The sequence below is a fragment of the Lissotriton helveticus genome, chromosome 2_1, assembly GCF_964261635.1.
Source record: "Lissotriton helveticus chromosome 2_1, aLisHel1.1, whole genome shotgun sequence".
In the NCBI taxonomy this organism is placed as follows: Eukaryota; Metazoa; Chordata; class Amphibia; order Caudata; family Salamandridae; genus Lissotriton; species Lissotriton helveticus.
In genome coordinates, this window is record NC_136059.1 from 667,425,667 (window position 1) to 667,448,103 (window position 22,437).

General features: G+C 45.9%; 1 protein-coding gene across 1 annotated transcript in view; it reads left to right on the top strand.

The window, feature by feature from the left end:
* The window catches only part of POLR3G (RNA polymerase III subunit G), a 471,818-nt gene that overhangs the window by 382,737 nt on the left and 66,644 nt on the right, over positions 1-22,437 (top strand). Inside the window, exon 6 of the mRNA XM_078677340.1 lies at positions 5,865-5,932. Coding sequence (XP_078533466.1) covers positions 5,865-5,932 — 68 coding nt within the window. The remainder of the gene's footprint in view (positions 1-5,864; positions 5,933-22,437) is intronic.

The window sequence follows — 22,437 nt, forward strand, 5'->3', positions numbered from 1 at the left end:
CGGTGGTTGTGGGGAAGTTTACTTTATTGCCTCCTCTACTCACCGTCACCAAGGTGCCTTTCATTCCCACCACCTCCCAGGCTTCCCATTCAGAGTGTTTGAAACTTCTACCCAGTGTGGAAATTCTTGATGACTAATTTATTGACAACTTGCAGGGTGGGGCATACAGCTCTCCTGTCCCAGCTGGCCCTTTTGTTAAGGACCCTCCTTCACTCCTGGGACGAATCTTAATCTAAGACCAGGGCTTGCCAGGTGAAATGAAATGAAATTAAATGAAATGAAAAGGAGTTTTATTGAGCTCGGCTGCTGCCCTGGGGCGTCCAGGCGCTAAAAAAACAGGGAAGGTACCTACTGGCACAGTTAGCAGAGAGAGTTAATCATGTTTGTTAAAAAGAAAAGTTTTAAGCTGCTTACGGAAGGAAGGCAAGTTAGGATTAGATCTAAGATGGAAAGGGAGTGAATTCATAATAAACACGACACGCAGTTTTTCTAAGCAGAACTCCCTCAAGAAGACGAAAATTATGGCAGTCAACTATCACAAAAAGAAGACCAACAGCTGGTTCTTTGATGGCCAATGCTTGGACCAAGTACAAAGCTATAAATACCTGGGAATTCTAATGGATCATAAAAACCCATTTAAACTCCAGCTAGAGTCCATCCGAAGAAAGGGGACCATCACGTATCTAGCCCTGAAGTCACTGAAGGGACGGCTCCCCGACCTCATGCTTGAACCCTTTTTACAGGTCTTGTGGGCCAAACTGCTGCTGACACTGACATATGGGAGTGAGGCTCTAAAAGGTAAAGATGCAGCAGTTTTAGATGTCGTAATTGCCAACTCCTAAAGAGCAATTTCCACCTCCCAAAATATGTCTCCCCGGCTCAAATCTGGTTAGAATTTGGGATTCAAAGACAAACTGTGGAAAGGAGGAGCACCTATGTTAAAAGTTGGCATAAAATCTGAAGCGCTGAGGCATTCCAACGGATCATCTTTCTTTAAAAAAAGCAGTACGAAAAACAGCATCAATGCTATCTGTCTTGGAAGACAAAGCAATTCTCACTAATAAGGCACACGGCTGGATAGTGCTCAGTGACTATGTAAGGCTGAAACCCCAAGCATATTTGAGTGCCGGAATCAAGATAAGCAAGAAGGAAAACTTTCTGAGGTTGTGGCTGGGGGTAATTGCAATTAAACCCCATCTTCCAGCATGGGAAAGGAAAGGAGGCACTCCGACTTGTCGCCTATGTGGAAGTGGGAAGGAAGACATCATTCACATCATCTGCAACTGCCCCAACTCAAAGGACATAAGATGCACCTTGTTGGGCCCTTTTTTGAGGTATTACGGCATCCGGGCCTGTAGGCAGGCAGTGAAGCTCTGCTTCAATCCCATTGACGTTCAGCTCAACTGTCGGCTAACAAAAATGTTTGAGACTGTAACAAAGAGACTTAAAACAATGCTAATATGCTTTATAAGTACAATATTAACTCAAAACCTTATTTTAGCTGTATCTGTATTGTAATCACCAAACCTTCAACCTGGACAGGGTACTTGATTAAGCTGTGCCATTCGATCTGAGAAGTTGTAGTCCTTGGCAGATAGCACTACATGATTTGCAAGAGTGATGTGAATAATGTATAAATCAGTAATATGTAATTGATTTTCTTTTTTACATTATGCAGCTTTTAACTGTTTTAATTGGATTTAATTGTGTACAATGGGAATATTTCTTGTTATGTATTTGCAAAGATTTTAACTAATCGAGCAAAATAAAATATTATCTTATCATATCTTGGCGCTCTGGGTTGTTGTATGGAGTCCGGTCCAGTGCTTGCACCTTTGGTTTCCGAGTTGATATTTCCCAGCAAAACGTTCTCACCCGGTGAAAGAAAATGCACTCAGAAAAGCCCATAGTTGTTTAATAAATGTTGAATTCCCAAAATATTACAAGCAGCACAAATATTCCTAGTGCGAAGTCACAAAGTCCCTCGGAGAAAACAAAACTAAATTTGATTTATTTTTTACCCTTTTAACAATTTCTATACTACAGCCAAAGCAGAATAGAACACGTGATTGAACTGAAACTCAAGAGTGCCGCTAGCCAGCAGGGGCCTAGCTCTTCTGACGGGAAGAATGTGAAAAGTCCTTGGAAAGAGGTGCAGTTACCTGAACAGCCAGGCTAAATGTGTAGTGTTAACCATTCATATACTAGATGGCAGTATGTTTAAAATCTGTGCTAATGTTTAATAATTATAATATTTTGGTACTAATTAAACCAGGTATAGAAACAGTATGTGGGTGAATAGCAACAATGTTCTATCATGCAGGGTTATCTAATTATACATTGGGCCTAGTTTACAGAAATGCATTAGGGACGGTATTGAATTAACTGAACTACATTGTATTTTAACTTTTAGCTTTACCCTTTAACAATTTTAAATGTAGATAAATTAACAATCGAAAACTTAAGATAAATAATATATATTATAAAATAGATGAAAACCTCTGTTTGCTGTGTAACGTGGTAATACCTACAAACATTACAACCGTGTTATGATCCATGTCTCAGGTAATCAGGTTTAGTTTCATGAAAACCTGCAATAGTCAAATGTAGTTCAGTAGAAAGAGATAACTGAAAAGTTGCCAACATTTACAATGTGTTTCAGCATGTACATTTAGTACACTGGCTTTTATGTTGTCTCTCCTCTCGTGCTATTCTAAGCATGTACGCAGAGGTCTAGGCCTGCCCTTCACTACATGAGTTCTTAGACCTGTCCTGTGTGCCCTCACTATGAACAGGGGCTACTGTCCCAGTCCTGAGTATAACACACAAAGCAGTGGTGGCAGAAAACCATGTTTTTGGAATTGTTAATATGATCACACCTTTTAATCTAGGTTTTTTGAGAGTATGGCCTACTAGGCTCTTTTCTGTAAAGTTCAGCTTTTTTGTGTACAGCCAGAACCTTGCGGTAGCATCCAGTGTGTGGAGTGAGTTGTGCGTTTGCAGCACATGTGCTGTAGTAAAGCTCTGTGTGCAAGTAAGCCTGAGTCCTGAAGCCAATGAGATATATTGGGAAGCCCCTGCCTTAACATGACAGAAGGAGGATGGATAAGAAATGAGGACAGCTTCCATACACTGAGGTGTAAAGCCTACTTCCCTGTAGCTGGATGGTGCAGGTCTAGACACCGATGAAGGGGGGATGGAGACAGGGATACCTTTAGAAATTGCAGGAAGACTTTAGTAAGCGTATTACTTGTTCCCAAGAACGGCCTTTTGGTTGATGATGGGGGTGCAGGATGGGAAAGTAGTTTCTGCTGTGCTAAGTGGGATAGTCCTGCCCTTATGTCTATTCCTGGTTGCTGTTTCAGAGAGGGTGGTGACAGCCAGGTGCAGACACCACACATTTCGTTTTGCCTGTGTTGTGGGAGTCCCAGTCTGGAGACAGACCCAGTTCTACCTGCTCTGAGAAGAATTATTCTACACAAAGTCTCTGTGTGGGAAGCAGCCTGACAAGTTCACGTGAAAACAGAACCACTTCCAAACGGTCCTGAAGCTTGAGACTGTGGATTTAGAACCCGGTTTAGAAAATGTGTGAAGAAAATTGCACCTAAACTACCTGCTTTGTTTGAGCTCCAGGTCCCTCAAGATCAAAGAAAGGAATGCTCCGCAGAGTACTGCTGTGGAACCAAGGATGATGTCAGCCTGACAGCCAGTCTCCTAGAGTTGAAGGGACATTACCTGAAGTCTACACTTTCTGCTGGAGGAGCTGAGTGCCTAAATCCTTGTCTGCCTGCTGAAATAAGGAAGAATTCTCCCTGGTCTTGCAGCAAAGCTCTGGAATGAGTTGCAGCAAGAGCTGTGAAATATCAATTCAGAAGTGACGTTCAAACAGTTTGAAGACCACCATCTTCATAGAATGGTAGGCCTTGGGAAGCTCGCCACTGCTAGGTAGCACCTGGAGGCTTTCTTTGGAAGCCGCTGTTGTGTTGTAGAAATTGCAATGTATATATTCAGGAGGAGATACTGTTTGGGACATTCAGAAACCATTGACAACCTGAGAGTGAGCTAAGAGTGACTGGTGCTGAAGACAGTCCCCCCTAGTCTCCCACAACTGATTTGTGGCAGGAACTGATGCCAGCATCTGCTGGGTTTCTGTCGGCCTCAAAAGGGCTGTAGCTACCTGTAGTGGCCCAGGGCCTGCATCTGATGTCATGGCTAATGACCAATCCACTGTTAGAGCAGGAGCAGCCGGGCCTTGCGCTGAGGGACAAACGCTGATGCGCATTTGGGTTCAAGCCAGGCTGATGAAAAATTGGAAACGCAGGCTGCTCCTGGCCTGCTCAGCGACTGCGGGTGTGTGGCACAGATCTGCTCCAGAGGAGTGTGGACTATTACATTACCTGCTGCACAAGCAAGTGTCAGAATCTTTAAGAAAATGTGAACTGAGTGCGCAATTGATATATGGGGAAAATTTAAATTGCACCTGAGCCTGATTCATGCTTTCGCTGTGACTATTGTGGGGGACCAACTGTCAAGGGGTCCCCTGGATGGGGTTAGCAGAAGGGAACACAGCCGTTCTAGTGCCGCAAGAGCGAACCGCCCATGGTCACTTTCTTGTATGCTAAGTTTAACTTAGTAGTATTTAGTACTGCTGTGTGATCAAAATAAACGTTCTTTTCTTAAGGCAAGCGATGGAGTGAACATTGAAGTGATAGTCTCTGTTGGTTGATTGCGTTGTCCTGTGCTCATGCACCCTATTTCGACTGCTCACGCTTGCTACCCTTGAGGTCAAGTGTGGAAAAAGTTGTACTAGACACCAGTGGCAATCAACCTCAACCACCACGGTTGAGGCCCAGTGCCCCCTGCCGGTCTAGTACCACCCCCGCACCCTCAACAGGTTTTGACACAAGTAGTTTACTTTAGGGGAACGTTCCTAGTATTCACTTTGCTATTTAAACTTTATCGGTGTCAGCAGATTATATCAATGTAACACTATTGTTATACCTCGGACCGATAACACTGTACCCGGACTTTGAATGCAGATTTGTATTCCATGTTTATTTGTTCATTTATTTATGATGGCAAAAGGCATTTTGATAAGAAATGTTGGCCAATATGACTTTCTTTTGATCGGTACACAGGCCATTGCATGCATTTGATGGTTTACTTCGATTAACGTGATTAAAAGTTGTATGGAACAGAAACTCTGTTAAATGTTTTTAATGAGTGGTGAAAACAAATATTTTATATCACAAAATATAGTAAATAAACCTCTTACACATTAAGGTGAATGTTCTATTTAAATATTTTCACTTTAGTGAAGACTGTGAGATATTTAGCCATTATTGCTTACTAGAGCTGTTCTTAACTCTCGAAGAGCGGGGCAAGCACTAATGGCAAGTGGATGTTGGTGCAAGTGGATGTTGGTGCAAGTGGATGTTGGTGCAAGTGGATGTTGGTGCAAGTGGATGTTGGTGCAAGTGGATGTTGGTGCAAGTGGATGTTGGTGCAAGTGGATGTTGGTGCAAGTGGATGTTGGTGCAAGTGGATGTTGGTGCAAGTGGATGTTGGTGCAAGTGGATGTTGGTGCAAGTGGATGTTGGTGCAAGTGGATGTTGGTGCAAGTGGATGTTAGTTCAGTGGAGTGGTTTTAGCAGTTGGCTGAACCAAATCTTGATGCCTCACATGGAGACCTTGCGAAAGTTTGAAAATGTTGATATGCTGGACTTAGATTGTGCTGTATTTATAATTAGCTTAACATTACTAACATATCTTATGTCCAAATAAAAACAAAAAAAGCATATTCTGCAGAAATGTACCATCCACTGTATCTGTTATCCAAATGAAAACTGTTGTTTCTATTTCAGCAATTGTAAAGAAGAAAGACAAACCAATAGCACCAAGCACTAATGTGGATATTCTATCAAAAATCGAGGTAAGATGTATTTGTCGTTTTTGCCCGTGTTACACATGGTTGAATTTCAGAGCATCAAAAGCATTCACACTATATAGTTATTTCTGCAAATGAGATTAAATCTGATGCTTTTGATCTTACGGAGAGTATATTTTACTACATTTTACAGACAAAACCAGTCGGAGAAATGACCAGAAAAGACGGCCATCAGATGTGAAATAATAGGATATGGGAAGATTCAGCTTTCTTTGTAACTGTTAAGAGTTTACTGAGCTTGTAATTGATAAGCACATAATTCAAGATTTTGGGAAATTCTTCTTACAGGACATTGTACATGTGCAGTTTCAGTTTGATGGTGATTTTACCACTTAATTTAGATGGTCAAGCTTCAGGAGTCTCAAATTTGCAAGATTATCCTGGATAAAGTTGGACCCCCAAACTGGATATTGTGGCCTGTAGAGGAATGAGATAAGAGGCGGAGTTCCTTTATCAAGGTCAAGGAAATCTAAGATGATGTGCAATATCCTTTACTCCTAAATTGTTTGGCGAATGCAACAGGACAAATCAAGAGGGCGATATGAACTCAATAGGTGTTTTCAGCACATCCTGGACCTCCTCATAATGCAGACACCGATTTATTTGTAATAAGCCCAGGTGAGCTAGGCTGCAGATCCATGCAGTTCCTTGAGCGCACTTTCTCTTCGAGTTGTCCTCCATGCAGTCCACCATCCTATGCTCGAGGTCGACACAGCCTCACTCCTCTTCAGACCGATCTTGTAACAGTCTTCAACGTTTGGTACTTCAGCATCAGGTGAGGGGGAAAGGGAAAAGCTTATCCTGGTAAAATGTTGTCCTCTCAGATGTCCCAAGTTGTAAACAAAGTACTGGTTCTAGAGGCTCATTAATTATCCAAAAGTTGGGTCACTGCTTGGAATCCAGGGCCCCTTTTAGCTGGGCCCTTTAACATTTCAAAACTTTAGCCATCCAGTTCAAGGATCATCTTCATGTGCATATTCCTGAGCATCCTACAACAAATATAGGGGTAAGAAACAAATTGCCAATGGGGGTGTGTGTGTGTGTGTGTGTGTGTGTGTGTGTGTTTTTTAAATGTCTTTATTGGCATTTCCGTATATAAACATGTTTATAAGAGCAATTTGGTAGTATAACAAGCTGTATTCAGCCTTTGGTCAATACATGCACCATGCAGTCAATGGTGATGTGTATTGCGCATTCACAGGCCAGATGTGAAAAGTTAAGGTGAGCTGCTCTTATGCATAACAAGGGCCTGTGGCAGCTCTATGCAGGCTGCCACATTCACAAGGATTACATAATTTTTAGATTTGGGGGTCTCTAGTTGGCAGAGGTAGGTACCTTTGACCAAATAGGGATCCTTGTGTCTAGTCAGGGTAAGGGGCTACACTCCTAAAATAACCCCTGCTCACCCCCTTGGTAGCTTGGCACGAGTAGGCAGGCTTATCTCCGAGGCAGTGTGTAAAGCATTTGTAAACACATATAGTAACCCAGTGACAACACTACAGATGGACACCACACAAGTTGTGGTATAAAAATAAGTATTTTTATATAACCTTAACACAAGACCACAAATGACAAAAATCCACAATACTGTACTTTAAAATGGTAGAAATAGCTTAGTTCTCTTTAGATGTAAAATGCAACACTTTGAGTTCAATGTACCTTTGGATGCGTAACGCTATACAACGAATGTGTTGCAGGGAAGGTGATGGGTTTGTTCCATACACACGCAAGAACGGTGATGCGTCGGGTCCCTACTGCTGTGTAGGGGATGTCAGTTCTTCTCCACATGGGGAGGTGATGGGTCGGTTTCTTACTGCGCTTCCGTGGCGATGCGACCAGCAGTGCCTTGATGCGATGAAGATCCGGTGCAATGAAACAAAATGGTATCGTCTTCTTGATGCGATAACGATGCATGCACACCCGACAGCCGTGCTGCGACTCAACGATTCTTCTGAGCTGCGACAGGCACTATGACACGCTTCTCCGGCGATGCGACGGCGTCTTCTGCAATGGCGACACTCTTCTCCGGTGATGCGAGGCACTTCGGGTGATGTGATGGCGACAGTGGCGTCACACTTCTCCTGTGATGTGACGGCGTCTGCTGCAATGGCGACACTCCTCTCCGGTGATGCGACGACAATGGCTGCGGTGGTGACACGTTTCTTCGTCTTGAGTTGCGCTTCCAGCTCCCAGCAACACACATTCTCTCAGAAGGCCCAGCTCAACAGCAGGCACTTCAATTCCCAGCAAGGGAGCTGGTTGGGGAAGTCTGTTGTCCCCGAGACTTCAGCAGGAGGCAATCTCTATCGCAAGCCCTTAGAGATCCTTTACAAGTTGATTTGAAAGTAGCAGAATGTCCTTTCTCCTTTCTTTGGCAGTCAGGTAACCACTGCAGGCCAATGCCCCAAACAGCACTCCGTTTAGGGATAGTCTCCTCCTCAGTTTCTCTGGTTCCTCTCCTCAGCAAAGTTTCTTCTTGTTTCCCAAAAGTGATCTAAAGTTCTGGGGTCTGGGTCCCCATATTTATACTAGCAAATCCTTTGTCTCTGGAGGCAGAGAGTGTCTGTGCCTCATCCAAACCAGTTCTGTGCAGTCCTGGAGCACTTTGTTGACAAGACTCCTCCTTTCCTTTGACAGTGTGGGCCAGGGACATCAGACACACCACAGGAGGTGGAGCCAGCATTGTGGAAGGCAGGTGCAGCCCTATTCAGGTCCCAGGTGCACTCCTCCCACCCATCTACATGCAGATAGCTCTATTTATCCCTGTGCTCACTCACCCTGTCTCCTGGAATCCCCCAGCCCCTGTCACACAAACTCCAGACTAGGAATACACAACCTAGCAGCGGCAGGCCTTGATAGTTAGGCAAGAAAATACCTACTTTCTAAAAGTGGTATATTCAAACAAAGAATGTTAAAACCAACTAGACTAAAATATGTATTTTATCATTCTGAGTTCAGGCATACTAAACTCTAATTTCTACCTAGTTTCTTTAGTTACTTAGGATTATAAGATGTTACAATCAAACTGCCCATTCTGGCCTATGGGAAAAAGGTAGCCTTGCAATAGTGAAAAACGAAAATGGCTGTAATTCACTATTAGGATATGCCACACACACCAGTACATGTTCTACCCTTTTCCTACAATGCACCCTGCCCTTGGGCCTACCATAAGGGTGACTAATATGCAAAAATGGGAAGGTTTAGGGACTGGCAAGTGGGGGCACTTGCTCAGTCAACATGGCAGTACCAGACTGCACACAGGCTCTGCAATGGCAGGCCTGAGGCACACTTTACAGGCTGCTTCTGTGGGTGGCACAACTAGTGCTGAAAGCCCACCAGCAGCATTTGATTTACCAGTCATTAGGCACACTCAGTGCACTGTACTAGAGTTTGACAAGTAAACCAAACCAGCCAATCATGGAGTCACTAATCCATATATCAATTTACCATCGACAGCATATGCACTTTAGCAGTGATCAGCAGTGGTAAAGTGCCCAGTGTCATAAAACAGTCAGCAGGTCAGAAAAAATACAGGAGGAAGGCAAAAAGTTCAGGGATGACCCTGCAAAAAGGGCCAAGTCCAACAATAATTCTATCGGGAAATCTCCATCTCCTGTTCCTATCACTGTACTCACAAATTGACAACAATCACACACCAAGAATTCTAAAACAGGTGCACACAAGCACCATTGCAGTGCATACATTTTGGAAAGAGAATGACATCAATGGAAGTAGGCATTATCCATGTTTGGGTAGGAAGGTCATCTCTCTCCTCGGGGGAGAAGTAATACAGCCTGTGTCCCTGTATTGAAAATCAGCTCGGCATGTCAAGGTGGCAGCACCATACCTTGTAAGTGGAGTGCAAATTGGGTTGCTCACAGTCCAGCAGAGGCTTTTGATCTGTAGGAGCACATAAAGTCAGTTTGGCTCACCTCAAGTGCAATTTTAGATGGTGTGTTCCCTTGGGCTTTCCTAGTGGGTCAGACAGAAAAGTAAAAACGTGCATGGTGTCTCTGGTGTCTGTCCATTTTATATTTGATTATATTTGGATATTTTGTTTCTACAGTCATGAATCTGCTCGGTCTTGCAGGACTTTTTGATCTAAGCCGGTTCAGAGTTACCACTTTGGGAGATACCGCTGTGGTATATATTCACAAGGTGAGGAATCTGCAGTTTGATGTAGCCATCAGTAGCATACGTTTCTGACCTACAATAATAATCTTTCTGGTGGATACCTTCCATTCCTCACCCTTATGTGAACTGGACTCTGCAGAGCAGCACAACACCACCTACTGGCACACAGTGGTATTTCTAAAGAGGTTACTGTTAGTCTCACACCTGGGCAATATTCAAGAGGTGAGGGATCTGCGGTTATATCCATCAGAAAGAGTGTTGCAAAAGGTAATTAAGTTGTTTTACACTGTATTAGATAAGCAGTGCCGGAGTTTCTAACTTAACTCTTCACCAGATGGAGTGTGGTGACTCCATTCAATAGCCTAAAAGACAACAACATTCGATAGAAAGCCATAGGAAAAAAAACATAAGGTTTTTTGTATGAATTCAATCCCACAAGACCATTACCCATGTTGTCGTCCTCTGCATTTTGTAGGCGAACTTGTTATGTATGAAAAAATGGCATCAGCCACAAAAATTCTAAGGGATAATGAGATTAAGTAGAAAGTACTGTAATATTTAGCACAGCGTCTAGTAGAATAGCCAAGCCTATTTCAGAGATTTAGGTAGCCCAAATATTTGCTGGAACCCAGGGCGCTGTCTGCTTTGTTACACAAGGTGAGACGACCAGAACCTAAATGTTTCATGACGGAGGAGACTGCCACTATCCCAGCTCCATTAAAAGCTTCCAATACACTCGCCGCCAGAAAGCAGTTTGTTGTCGAACTGTGGTTTGAAAGGTCAAAATTCTTAGGCTTTGTCCAACCAGATCAGAGTAGGTAAGTAGTGTGTATTACTCAGGGGCGGCTGGTGACATTTTACAGTGGTGGGGGCGCAAACTGATTTTCAAATGCGGGCCCCAGGCCACTCAGGCCGGCGGCGACCCCCCCCCCCCACCCACATACACAACACTCAAAGAAATATATTCACACACGCATACACACAAACACATCCATTCACAACACTCTCCACCAAACATTCATGCATACACGCACGCTCGCACCAAACACTTTAAAATAAAAGAAAAACACACACTCTTACCTTGCTGCCGGTCCCGGTCCGCGCCACCTCTGGGCTCTGCTCCCCACATGTCACAGGCTCACAGCGCCCCTGGCCAATCCTGGCGCCAGGGGCACAGGTACCTTCTCGCCCGCAGCACGCCCATTAGGGCTCCTGATGGGCATGCGCAACGCCGCAAAAACACAAGTGCGCATGCGTGGGCACGGGTAAAAAATTCACCCTCCGTCCCCACGCATGCGTACTTGTGTTGCCACCTGTACAATGTCAATCAATCAACATGACGCCCGCCCGGCGGTCTGACGTCATGTTGATTCATTGACATGATTGTCATGAGGGAGCTGCGGGCGGCGTCGGGCAGGGGGGGGCTACGCCCCCACGCCCCAATGGACGAACCGCGCCTGGTAATACTGATAGCGGCTATTGCGAACTGTACAAGGCACTGTGCTCGGAGGTTGGTGATAGCTCAAGCTTCTACAGTGTGCACGGAAGTGGAAGCCAGGATCTAAAACCTGCCAAACGACGGAGAGCTGTTTGGTCTAAAGCCAGACAAGGCATTGGAAACTATAAAATTGAGAGCTGAGGTAACAAGGGTCATTGGTTTACTTTAAAGGAGAAGTAAGTATTTTCTTTAGGTATCACCGTATAGAAACCTAGATATAAGCAGGTGACACCTTCACTGACCAACATTGAATTTTTAAGGAGCCTACCCTAGATACAAGGGAGCGAGGGTAGAACATCAGAGGTGATAACAAGGGAGCATTTTTTTGCCAATCTACAGTAAGACTTAGAAGCATTCTCTTCTTTTATCCACCGTTTACAAGGATAGATCTCTGACCGACAAGCTTGACATAAAAATTAGTTTTGACAAATGGGTGTGCAGTACTGTATGCAAAGGACATATTCTAGAATTATTCAAAAAGCCTGATGTCACAACCTGCAAAAAAGTGGTCCTCAAAAGTAAACGCAACAGCTAGAGAAATACATTCTCACCATGCAGAAAAGGGTGTGAGATGAAAATTTCCCAACAGTCAGACAAATTAAGTGTGCCCTCAATGCAATTTTTAGTTTAAAAAAATCTGAAGTCCATTTCTAGATACAAGTTGTTTGAACGTTTACAAAAAATGGTGTTTGGGGTAATTATATTGCAGTTTATAATACCGCTATTTCAGCCGAGTAATTGGTGCACATAGTTTTCAATCCAGTACTCGTTTGATGGGAGAGTAAATAGAAACTACTTTCCAAATGGTCTGTTTTTGGCACCGCCGCCCCATGAAGCCATTACGAATGAACCTTCAGGCTGCTGTTGTAGAAGTGGCAGACACTTACAAGATCTGATTGTCAAGGGCCATTGGACTTCAGAAACAACAACCTCACTATGAGCAACTGGGAGATGGTGCCAGGAAGAAACGGGTTCAAGGTACATTTCCAGAGTTCTATTCAGGTAATTTGCTGCACTCCTCTGTAATGTACAATCAAACATATTGACTGCAGAGGTTTTTAACATGTTTTTCTTTTAGTTTTCAGGTAAGATGCTAGGGGTGCCCTTCTCGTCTGATCAGTTGGGTAGTCATAATGTAGAATTGGCACTCCTTCTGACAGCGCGAGAAGATCGGCATAACCTGAGCATATAGGCATTCTTGTCCCCATTGAGGGCTCTCAAAGGACTTTATTTACATTCTTATTCCAGTGGAGTAATGGATTTGGGACGTTCTGGTGGTTTCTGATTTTTTTCAATCGAAGAAAAATGCTTAAAGTTCTTTATAGATGAATCCACCATGGCCTTTCCCATACGTCCCAACAATGAATGTCCTGCCTGATGTGTCCCACCTCTCTAGCCTTGAGTGGTCAGCCGCCGAAGCCCTTGGAGGCCCTTTGAACCTGCTCCATGGCACACGTGTTTCTACTGACCGGGAATAGGACACTTGGCATGTCTCAGTAACATGACGCCCAGTGTCAGTGGGTCTTCCTCAGTGTTGAGGGCCACATGGGAATCCAACCTCACTGGAGGACCACCCCTCCTTCACCCAGCACCCATAGTCACCGAGCTCACAAGTGCAAAATGACACGGTGAACAGTGTTGCACTTTCCTGGGCGTTTAAATGTTAGTGTTTGATGGTATGTGGTGCTTATGAGGTTGATTGCAGTACAGGGTGCTTTTAAGTTCATCTGAATGGAAGACTGGTGCTTTTGTGATCGGCGTAGTCCCAGAGTTTTACTTTTTTTCAGTTGGTTGATGTAGGTAAGCCTTTTAAGAATTGTAATTTGCTCAGGGCAGCTTCATCCTTCTAATTTTTCTTGTCTTGTGTGGCCAGTTTACAGTTTCCTTTTCACCATGTCTCAGTCTTGTTATTCTAGGTCTCACTTCTCCAGGAGGGTGAGCTAGATAACTCTTATGGTGCTTGAAGTTAAAAGGTTAAGCACATAGTTAAGGGGAAGACCTTCAGTGCCAGCGGGTTCCCCTCCAGTTTTCATTCGTGTTATATGGATCGACATGTATTCAGCTGTGACTTTGAAAGATATACTGCCTTACTCGATAAGAGTAGCTGTAATTTTGTCTTCCAAAACCTAGCAAGGTTAGAAAGAATGGTTTCGATCTTGGTCAGTGCTGAACATGCCAAGATTGAGAGTAACGTGATTGCATGCTGGGTGCTCGTGTTATTTATACATCCAGGTCAAAGCTGTTTCTTACGAAGGCACAGCACCGCTTTGAATATAATACAGCGATTCTGTGTGTTGCACACAACACCTATATTGAGTTCACAACACACAGTAATGGGTGTAGACATGGAAATGTGTTTGATGCGTTTAGTCAAAGGTACATTTTAGCAGTAAATGGAACGATGGGGTTAGGTCCTGTAGTCCTGTACGATTTGCCAATATGGAACACCTCAAAAGAGGTTTTAGTGGCATTTCTATAGTAATAATGTACATGCTATTTCTTTGTATGTCAGTGACATGCTACTCTACTTGGGAGACTAGTCCCACTGATTGCAGAACTAGAAAGGTTTGGGAATGTGTCAGGCCTGCAAGTAAATTGGGACAAGACTAGTATACTCCTGATACGGCCAGCTGCCGTGCTAGTTGCTGCCTGCTTTTTGTATGGTCAAACACTGCTGTGTGAGTGTCGCACATTCCAATACCTAGGAGTCCACATTTGTCATGTAGAATCGGAGTGCTATGTCTGCTCTCAAGAGCAATGTTGCTTTTTGGAGAATCCCTTTGTTCGTTATGGGAAGGCTAGTGTTAGCAGAAAGGGTGCATTATTGCAGTGATTGTTGCATTATTGTGCTAATCTACCTGTGCAGTTGCTTCTCAAGGTTTGCTGTGAATTTGATTATGTTCTCCTTTATCTTATTTAGAGCTGGGCTGGTAGAGTGGTTCTGTGAGAGCTCCATTGCTGAAGGAGGTCTGGAAGCTCCAGACTATGACTGTTGCTACATAGGAGCACAGCTACAGTGGGTAGCCACGTGGTTTTCGGGCACTTCTTTAAAAGAGATACAGATCAAATTGGAAAACTAACCATTTGGGTAAACTAGCTGGTCTGTCCTCACTCCCAAGAACTCTGCTCCTTACATAATAGCGGTAGAAGGGTAGTTAAAGAAAGATTACCAAGCATTTGGGGCATGACAAAGGGCAGCAATGAATGCCTCTTGAAAAGTGATCCCCTAATGTTTACAGGCAATTGAGGGAGACTGGAAGCTGCACTGAGTTACACACCTTACACAGTTTATACTATAAGCCTGAAATGATCGCTACAATATACCCAACGACTAACGCTTCTTGCTCCTGTTGTGGGGTGACTTGGGAGGGAGAAGGGGTGCAAGCCAGACTGACAACCGTATTGTGTGTGTAAAAGGCCCCTTTATTGAAACAGGTGCACATCACAAACTTTATTAAACTGGCTCCTCACCTTACAAAACTAAAACCTCTCTAAACATAGTTACCTGACCCCTTGCCTTTCCTCCCCCCGCCCCTACGATCCCCACATGATAAAAACATCCCCCACCCTGCAAAACACAATACATAAAATGCAAATACATTACATAAATCCACCATAATACACAATCTTATCCCATAACTTTTGACCTTCTTAAACCCCCAAAACCTAACCTCCTATCCGTCTTCCTGCAACTGTAACTAATGAGCACCAATGTAACACCTCCAATCTGTTTAACCTTTCCCCTTTCCTGAACACCAACTCCCCAACTTAACGCTAACTACCAAAAACTCCAGCCAACCATGGCCAACTTCCAAAACAAACACCTCCAGCACCTGTTCCAAGCGACAACATACAATTCAGAAAACCCTGCGCACCTGTTCCAGAAACTGGCCCTATCAAAAACGTAACAACCTCCCAAAAATCCGAAAACCAGGGAGGGTGGGCGGGGACAAAAACCTAGCCTGCAGCACTCCCAGCCACCAGGTTACCAAAACCTAAAATGGTGGCTGGGCAGGCGCTGTAACCCCCTATAAGCCTTTGGGCTTTATTTTGAAGCAGCCCAAAAAAACAGCACAACATGGCTGCCGCCATCTCGCCCCCCCTCACCATCTCAATCTGCCCGGGGGGCAGACCTCGAGGCTCGGCTGCCCCCAAAACCCCCTTGGGAGGGAGAAGGGGGGCACGCCAGACTGACAACCGTATTGCGTGTGTAAAAGGCCGCTTTATTGAAACAGGTGCACATCACAAACTTTATTAAACTTGCTCCTCGCCTTACAAAACTAAAACCTCTCTAAACATTGAGTTACCTGACCCCTTGCCTTTCCTCCCCCCGCCCCTACGATCCCCACATGATAAAAACATCCCCCACCCTGCAAAACACAATACATAAAATGCAAATACATTACATAAATCCACCATAATACACAATCTTATCCCATAACCTTTGACCTTCTTAAACCCCCAAAACCTAACCTCCTATCCGTCTTCCTGCAACTGTAACTAACGAGCACCAATGTAACACCTCCAACCTGTTTAACCTTTCCCCTTTCCTGAACACCAACTCCCCAACTTAACGCTAACTACCAAAAACTCCAGCCAAACTTGGCCAACTTCCAAAACAAACACCGCCACCCAGGAAAAGTCGGGAGGATAGGTGGCTACACCGCCTCCCTACTTTTCCTGCCCCCTCCTCCCCAAAACAGGCATAAACCTCCCGACCTCTAGCGAACCCCCAACAACCGCGACAACACCTTGCGGAGCTCCAGCAGGTAAAGATCCATGCCCATAGGGGACAAAGGGACCCCGTCACCCCTAAACAATTCCGGGGCATCATACCTTATATCCTTGTGCCAAATCCTAGAGAAACCCAGGTGCCTACAGAACCTCACCATCTCCACATTCACCTTCCTTCTTGCCTTGTCAATTGCCTGAGGATGCACCGCGCCCCTCCACACCCGACGCGGCACAAACTCTGTCCACACTACCAAACACCCTGACCACCTGCTCTTGATCTCACCCAGGTCCCTCTTCATGGCCCTCATATGCACCAGACCAGTCTCCCTCACCATATAATTTTCCCCCAAATGCAGCACTAGGACGTCAGGACACCTACCCGCTACCACCATGGTGTTGAGCGTGGTTACCAATTCCCGCCACAACATGCCCCCTTTACCCTTCCAACTTATGCCAAACACATTAGGGTTGAAACCCACATTTTCTCCAAAATAACTGGATCGCTCGTGCACCGGGGCCCTCCTAACCAAGGAATGCCCCACGATCCAGACCGCCATGTCTCTGGCGAGGGGACCCGCCACCGAACCTAAAAAAGAAACAAAAAGTAAGTACCACAGTCACCATAGCCACCGCGCACTTCAAGCGCTGGACGTGCCCCGAATGTAACGACGAAAACAATCCGACGACCATCTGCCTAGCCGCATAATGTTCCCTTGCCCCTGCCGGTGCGCCTCAGACGCCGTGCCAATCCGAAAAGAGTGGGTGCCAAAGCGTTTCCCGTCCAGCCCCAGCCCCCGCAATGCCTTGCGCAGAACTGCCAGTATTTGCGCCTTCGACGGCCGGCCGCATGTCAAAAAACAGCCCCCTCCAGACACCCTGCCGCTTTCAGTCTCAATCCCCACCTCAAAGGGCACCTACTCCCGACGCGACTGCCGACAATGAAACCCAACAACCTACCCCCCTCTGATCCGTTTTCGCTCTCCTCAACCACAAGCGTACCTCCCCCTCCCTGAACGACACCTCTGACCACTGTAGACCCGCATCCTTCCGCACACCCAGCAAGTCAGACACCCTAAAGGCTCCCACAAACATCCATACCATCAAAGTGGCGAACAAACAGGCCTCCCCAGCGTCAAAACACACACCTGGCAACGCATCAATAACCTGCTCCAGCAACCCCGGCGACAAAGGCCGGCAGACCCTGCACCCCCTCCCGCATTCTTGGGCCCACCCCTCCAACATGCGAGACCCAAGCTCCCCCGTCGACGGCGCATACCCCCACAACAGTTTACCCATTAAAGGGATCCCCGCCAGTTTGCCCACAATCGTGACCCGCGTGAGACCCTTGTCAATTAAATCCAGAATGAACTGAACCACGTCCTCCTGCCTTTCCCCTCCCGAGGACCGCCACCACGCCCCGGACGCCAAGAAATGCTTCCACGCCGTCAAGTACGTCACCTTCGTAGACACCGCCAAGAACCAGCTGCAACATCCTGTTGCCTACGTACCACATCTGAGGGGGAATGCTGGTCGGATTCTGGTCTGCATCCTTGGCTAAGCCACGGAATCTCCCCCACTGCGAACGAGATAAAGTATCCGCTGTTTCATTGTCGACCCCGGGCACATGCACCACGCGAAAAGCAATATCCAAACTCAAGCAGCCAAGCACAAACACACGCAGCAGCTTCAACACCTGTACATCCCTGGCCGACTGCCGATTGACCACCTCCACCACCGCCATGTTGTCCACGTGAAACGTTACCCTCTTGTGTGCCAGCAGTTTCCCCTCACACTGCCACCACCAACGGAAAAAACTCGAGGAAGGCGATAATCCTGCTCCCCCCCCTGCCCACTCCAGCGGCCATGTTTCCAGGCACCACCGACCTTGCCAGTACAAACCGAGTCCGTCGCTCCCACGCCGCGTCCGAGAAGATCTGCACGTCTCAGACCAGTGTCTCCCCCATCTGCATGGGAATTCCGTTGAAATGCTGTAAGAAAAAATGCCACATCCGTAAATCCTCTGACTCCCGCGGGGAGCCGTACGTGGTGCTGCGGCGGGTGCCGCCCCGCCAAAGCCCTGGCCAGTCTTCTACAGAAAGTCCTTTGTGGCAGGCTGTGCTTAAAAACTGGCACCTCCTCGAGGGGTTAGAATGCCCATTTCCACGACCGATTTTTGCCTATACGAAAAATCAAAGTATAGGCCAACAGATTGTCAGGGCTGACATCTCTGTACCGAAGGTAAAAAGCCATTTGCTCAGTCAATGGAAAATGAAACCACTCGAAGGACACCACAAATGCGGGAATTGTGTTGCCTGCTCCCGTACGATAGAGGGTAATGAATTCCAGCATTCAGGAGTTAAATGGAAACACCATAGGTTTACAAACTGCAAAACGAGAAACGTGGTATATGTGATATTATGCCCGTGCAGTAAGATTTATATTGGCAAAACGAATCAACTGGTCAATTTGAGGATCAGCCAGCACAGGTCACGCATTAAAAAGAATGTCATGTCTGCTCCGATGATTGAACATTTTGTAGAGGAAGGGCACAATGAGAATGATTTCAAGTGGTCAATCCTATTTACGATCAGTCAGATAAAACGCCCGGCAGACGTATATCGAGTACTGCTACAAAAAGAGGCATACCTTATTTTGAAGTTTAATAGCACCCTGACAGGGTTGAATAACCTGTCTGAATTATCCAGACTTTGAACGGGTTAAATCGGTCGCCCCGTTTTATACATTGTGCGCACCTCCTTTTTAAAAACTCTAGTGGGTTTGCGTTCCAGCTGAATATACTGTTTTTTGGTAAAATAATCAGTTTTTCATACAGTTCCCTGGATTTGGATTATTGGTTTTGGATTACCACATCCATGTTTAGCGGGCTCAAATAAGCAAAGATTCGACATAGCTTCTTCATCTAATAGAAACTACATGCCCCAGAAGTCTTGGTACTTCCCACGAGGTTTACGATATAAGCAATAAAAGATGGCCACCGGCACACCAGAATAGAGGGAATTCAGTTCGGTGGAGCTGCGAAAACAGGTACTCTTTACGCATTAGCTTAGACTGCCACTGCGTAAGCGGCATTGGTGTAATCTAAACAGACAAGTGCATGTAGTTAATAAGGATTTGTTTCAACCCACGTTGGGAGCATCTCCTGATGGGGTGCAGGAAAAAATAATTTAGATCCAGCACCTGCCGTGTCTTGCGAAGAGGAAGGTATGTTTACAAGAGAATTGGTTGGGATTACAATGTACATGTAAACTGAGATAATGGCGATAACAGGGTTATAATTCCTTTTGGTAGATTCGGCCACTTATAACTGGAATGCAAGTGAAAGAACAACTACTACTGAGACTCAGTCCTTCTCGAAGAGAGGTAGGAAAGAGTAATATTATTTCTGCTCTCGACTAGTCCTCCTTTGTTCATAGCAAGCGGTGCTATAATGTAGCCAATTGTTTCATTTGTAGGGACTAAAATTCTGAACCACAACAAAGATCCAATAGATTGTCCAAAACTAGTTCAACCTGAGCCTGAAGACATCGAGAGAGGCTAGGAATTCAGATATCGATAGGTATTTTATTTATTTTTGTAAAAATTGTTGGTGCAACACGAGTAGAAAGGGAGGAGTGCAGGGAAATAATAAAATCTTTATTGTTTTTCTGCATTTTGATACAGATAAGCGACACAGCCCTGATGACAGTCCAGGAACTGGTTTCCTTGGACTAGAAACACGACGGCACATCTGAGGGAGCAATTAACATCACTAAGCGTTCCAATTGGCTTTCGCCAATAGTAAAGTCATCTTCAATTGAAGAGTTGCTCCTTCTTTTGACTTTGTCTCCTTTCTTTTCTTATGAATACAGATTAGCTCTATTGTAGAATTTCAATTTTTTCCTTTTGTTTGTATTTCGTATTGTGTAGAATGTATGATAGGGTTATGAAATGTAAATAATGGTCTTGTACATAGTTTTGTATATGTAATTGAAATATATTGAATGTCTTTTTTCCTTTTCTGTAAAATTAAAAAAATAGTGAATAAATAATGAAGTAGATAGGTATAAATAAAAATACCGGGTCAAACTCAAGTCTTTTTGTTTGCCCCATTCTTTAGGAATAAGTGTTTTTGAAAAAATAGTTGGGTGTAGGCATTTTTTGTTGTGTTATTAATTTAATAGGGTCCAGCCTGCCCCACACCTCATACGGACCTAACTCCTTAGTCTCTCTCCTTCTTTGGCACGACCCCGACTGGGGAGACAGTTAACTCCTCCAACAGCCAATCCTCAAAAGGACCCGCCATGCGGCCCTCGCACACCTCCTTTTCCAGCTTGCTCTGCACCACCTCCGGGTGCTCCCTGGCGGGAATGTATGACGTTACAATGCATACATTCACAACGCATACCATTACAACAAAACTTTTACAACGCAGGATCTATTACAACGTGTGCCATTACAACGCATGCCATTAGAACGTAAGTATGGGTAAGTATTTTTTTTTAATTTTCATTAATGGAAATGTAATAGTAGTGTAAATGTTGGATAGTGTAGGGGTTAAAATTACTATTCTAACTCCAGGGGGTGTAATAGTAGGGGAAGTGTTGGATAGTGTAGGGGTTAAAATTAAATTAAATACTTACCCATACTTACGTTGTAATGGCATGCGTTGTAATAGCATCTGCGTTGTAATGGCATGCGTTGTAATGGATTCTGCGTTGTGAAAGTTTCGTTGTAATGGTAGTGCGTTGTGAAAGTTTCGTTGTAATGGCTGTTTCCCCACCTGCCGAACTTCAAATTGTCGGCCCACCTCCGCTGCCTGGGCCCCTCATACCCTAGGCGAAACCCATCCTAGAACCCCGCCCGCAGATGTTCGGTGGCCCCCGCGGTGTGGTAATCGCGTAGCACCGCCACCAGCCGATCCACTTTAACCGGCGTATGAGCCCTTGGGCCCAGGACCCTTATCACCTCTGCCCGTCCCGGCTGCCTGATTGGAGCTCGCCCGCTGAACGCCTGTGGCCCCTCGCTGACCCCCTTTGGATGTGCCCGCCGTGTCCCAACAGGGGGTGGCCATACTTCCCGCAGCCGGAACATTCGTGCCGGAAACGGCAATGCTCTCGCGTACACAACCCCTTGTTGTAATCCCAACAGGGACCTGCATTGCCTGATTGATTTTTAGCCCCTGCCCCCACCCCTTCCCGGTGGGGCGGCCTTGAAAGGGCTGATAAATGATGGGAAGCCCACTTGCCGTAAAAATGGTCTTCCCCGACCCAGCCAACCCCATCGTATGTTGCCAAAGGTCGGTATCTAGCTCGCCTCATTTTGCCTCCGGATCCCAGGCCATCCGTGCCCTGAACTCTTCGTCATACTGAGCCCAGGCAAAACCGCCCACAGTGATCTGGGCCTTCCTGATGATGTCCATGTATTCAAACAAGGACACCGACTGCTCCGGAAACTTCTCGCAATAAACGCTTGCAAAAATTTGAAAAGCCGCCGTCCCGTTCTCTATCGTGAGGGGCACTTTCGGCCTCTTCTGGAGTTCATACTCCTCTTCCTTCGAGCCCTCCTTCGCCCGCACCTCCCGATGAAGTAACTTAAGGATTTCCACGTACTCCCACTTCCAAATCCGTTCCTTCGTAGCCAGCATCAAGTGCGCCCTCAGCGGCTTTGTGACCCCCATGTATGGAAGCTTCTTAATCTTTAGCTCCTTACTCTCCGGCTTCGCAATGTCCTCCCCCGTCGCGCCCGCACCTGCTGATCCCGTCCTGTTAGCAGACCCGGTCACCACTACCCCTTTTGTCCCGTCCCCCAACACCTCCTTGCCTGCCGCGCCCGCGTCCTTGCCCGCCGACTCCTGGAGCACCACATCAGGCCCCCCCCTTGTCTGCCACATACTTTCCTTTGCGCAGCCAAACCCCCTCAACCCCCTCTTCCCCCCACCCCCACAGACACCAAACGCGCTGCGGCAGCCGCTGCATCCGTACCCGACACCAATGCATCCACCGGCCGTCCTCCACTATGCTGTTCCATCGATGCTGCTCTCGGCTCCCAACGTGATGCCTGGGCAGTCCGCTCCCGCTGGCCCGTGACCTCTGTAAAACACTAGCAACACCATTATTGCGCCCCC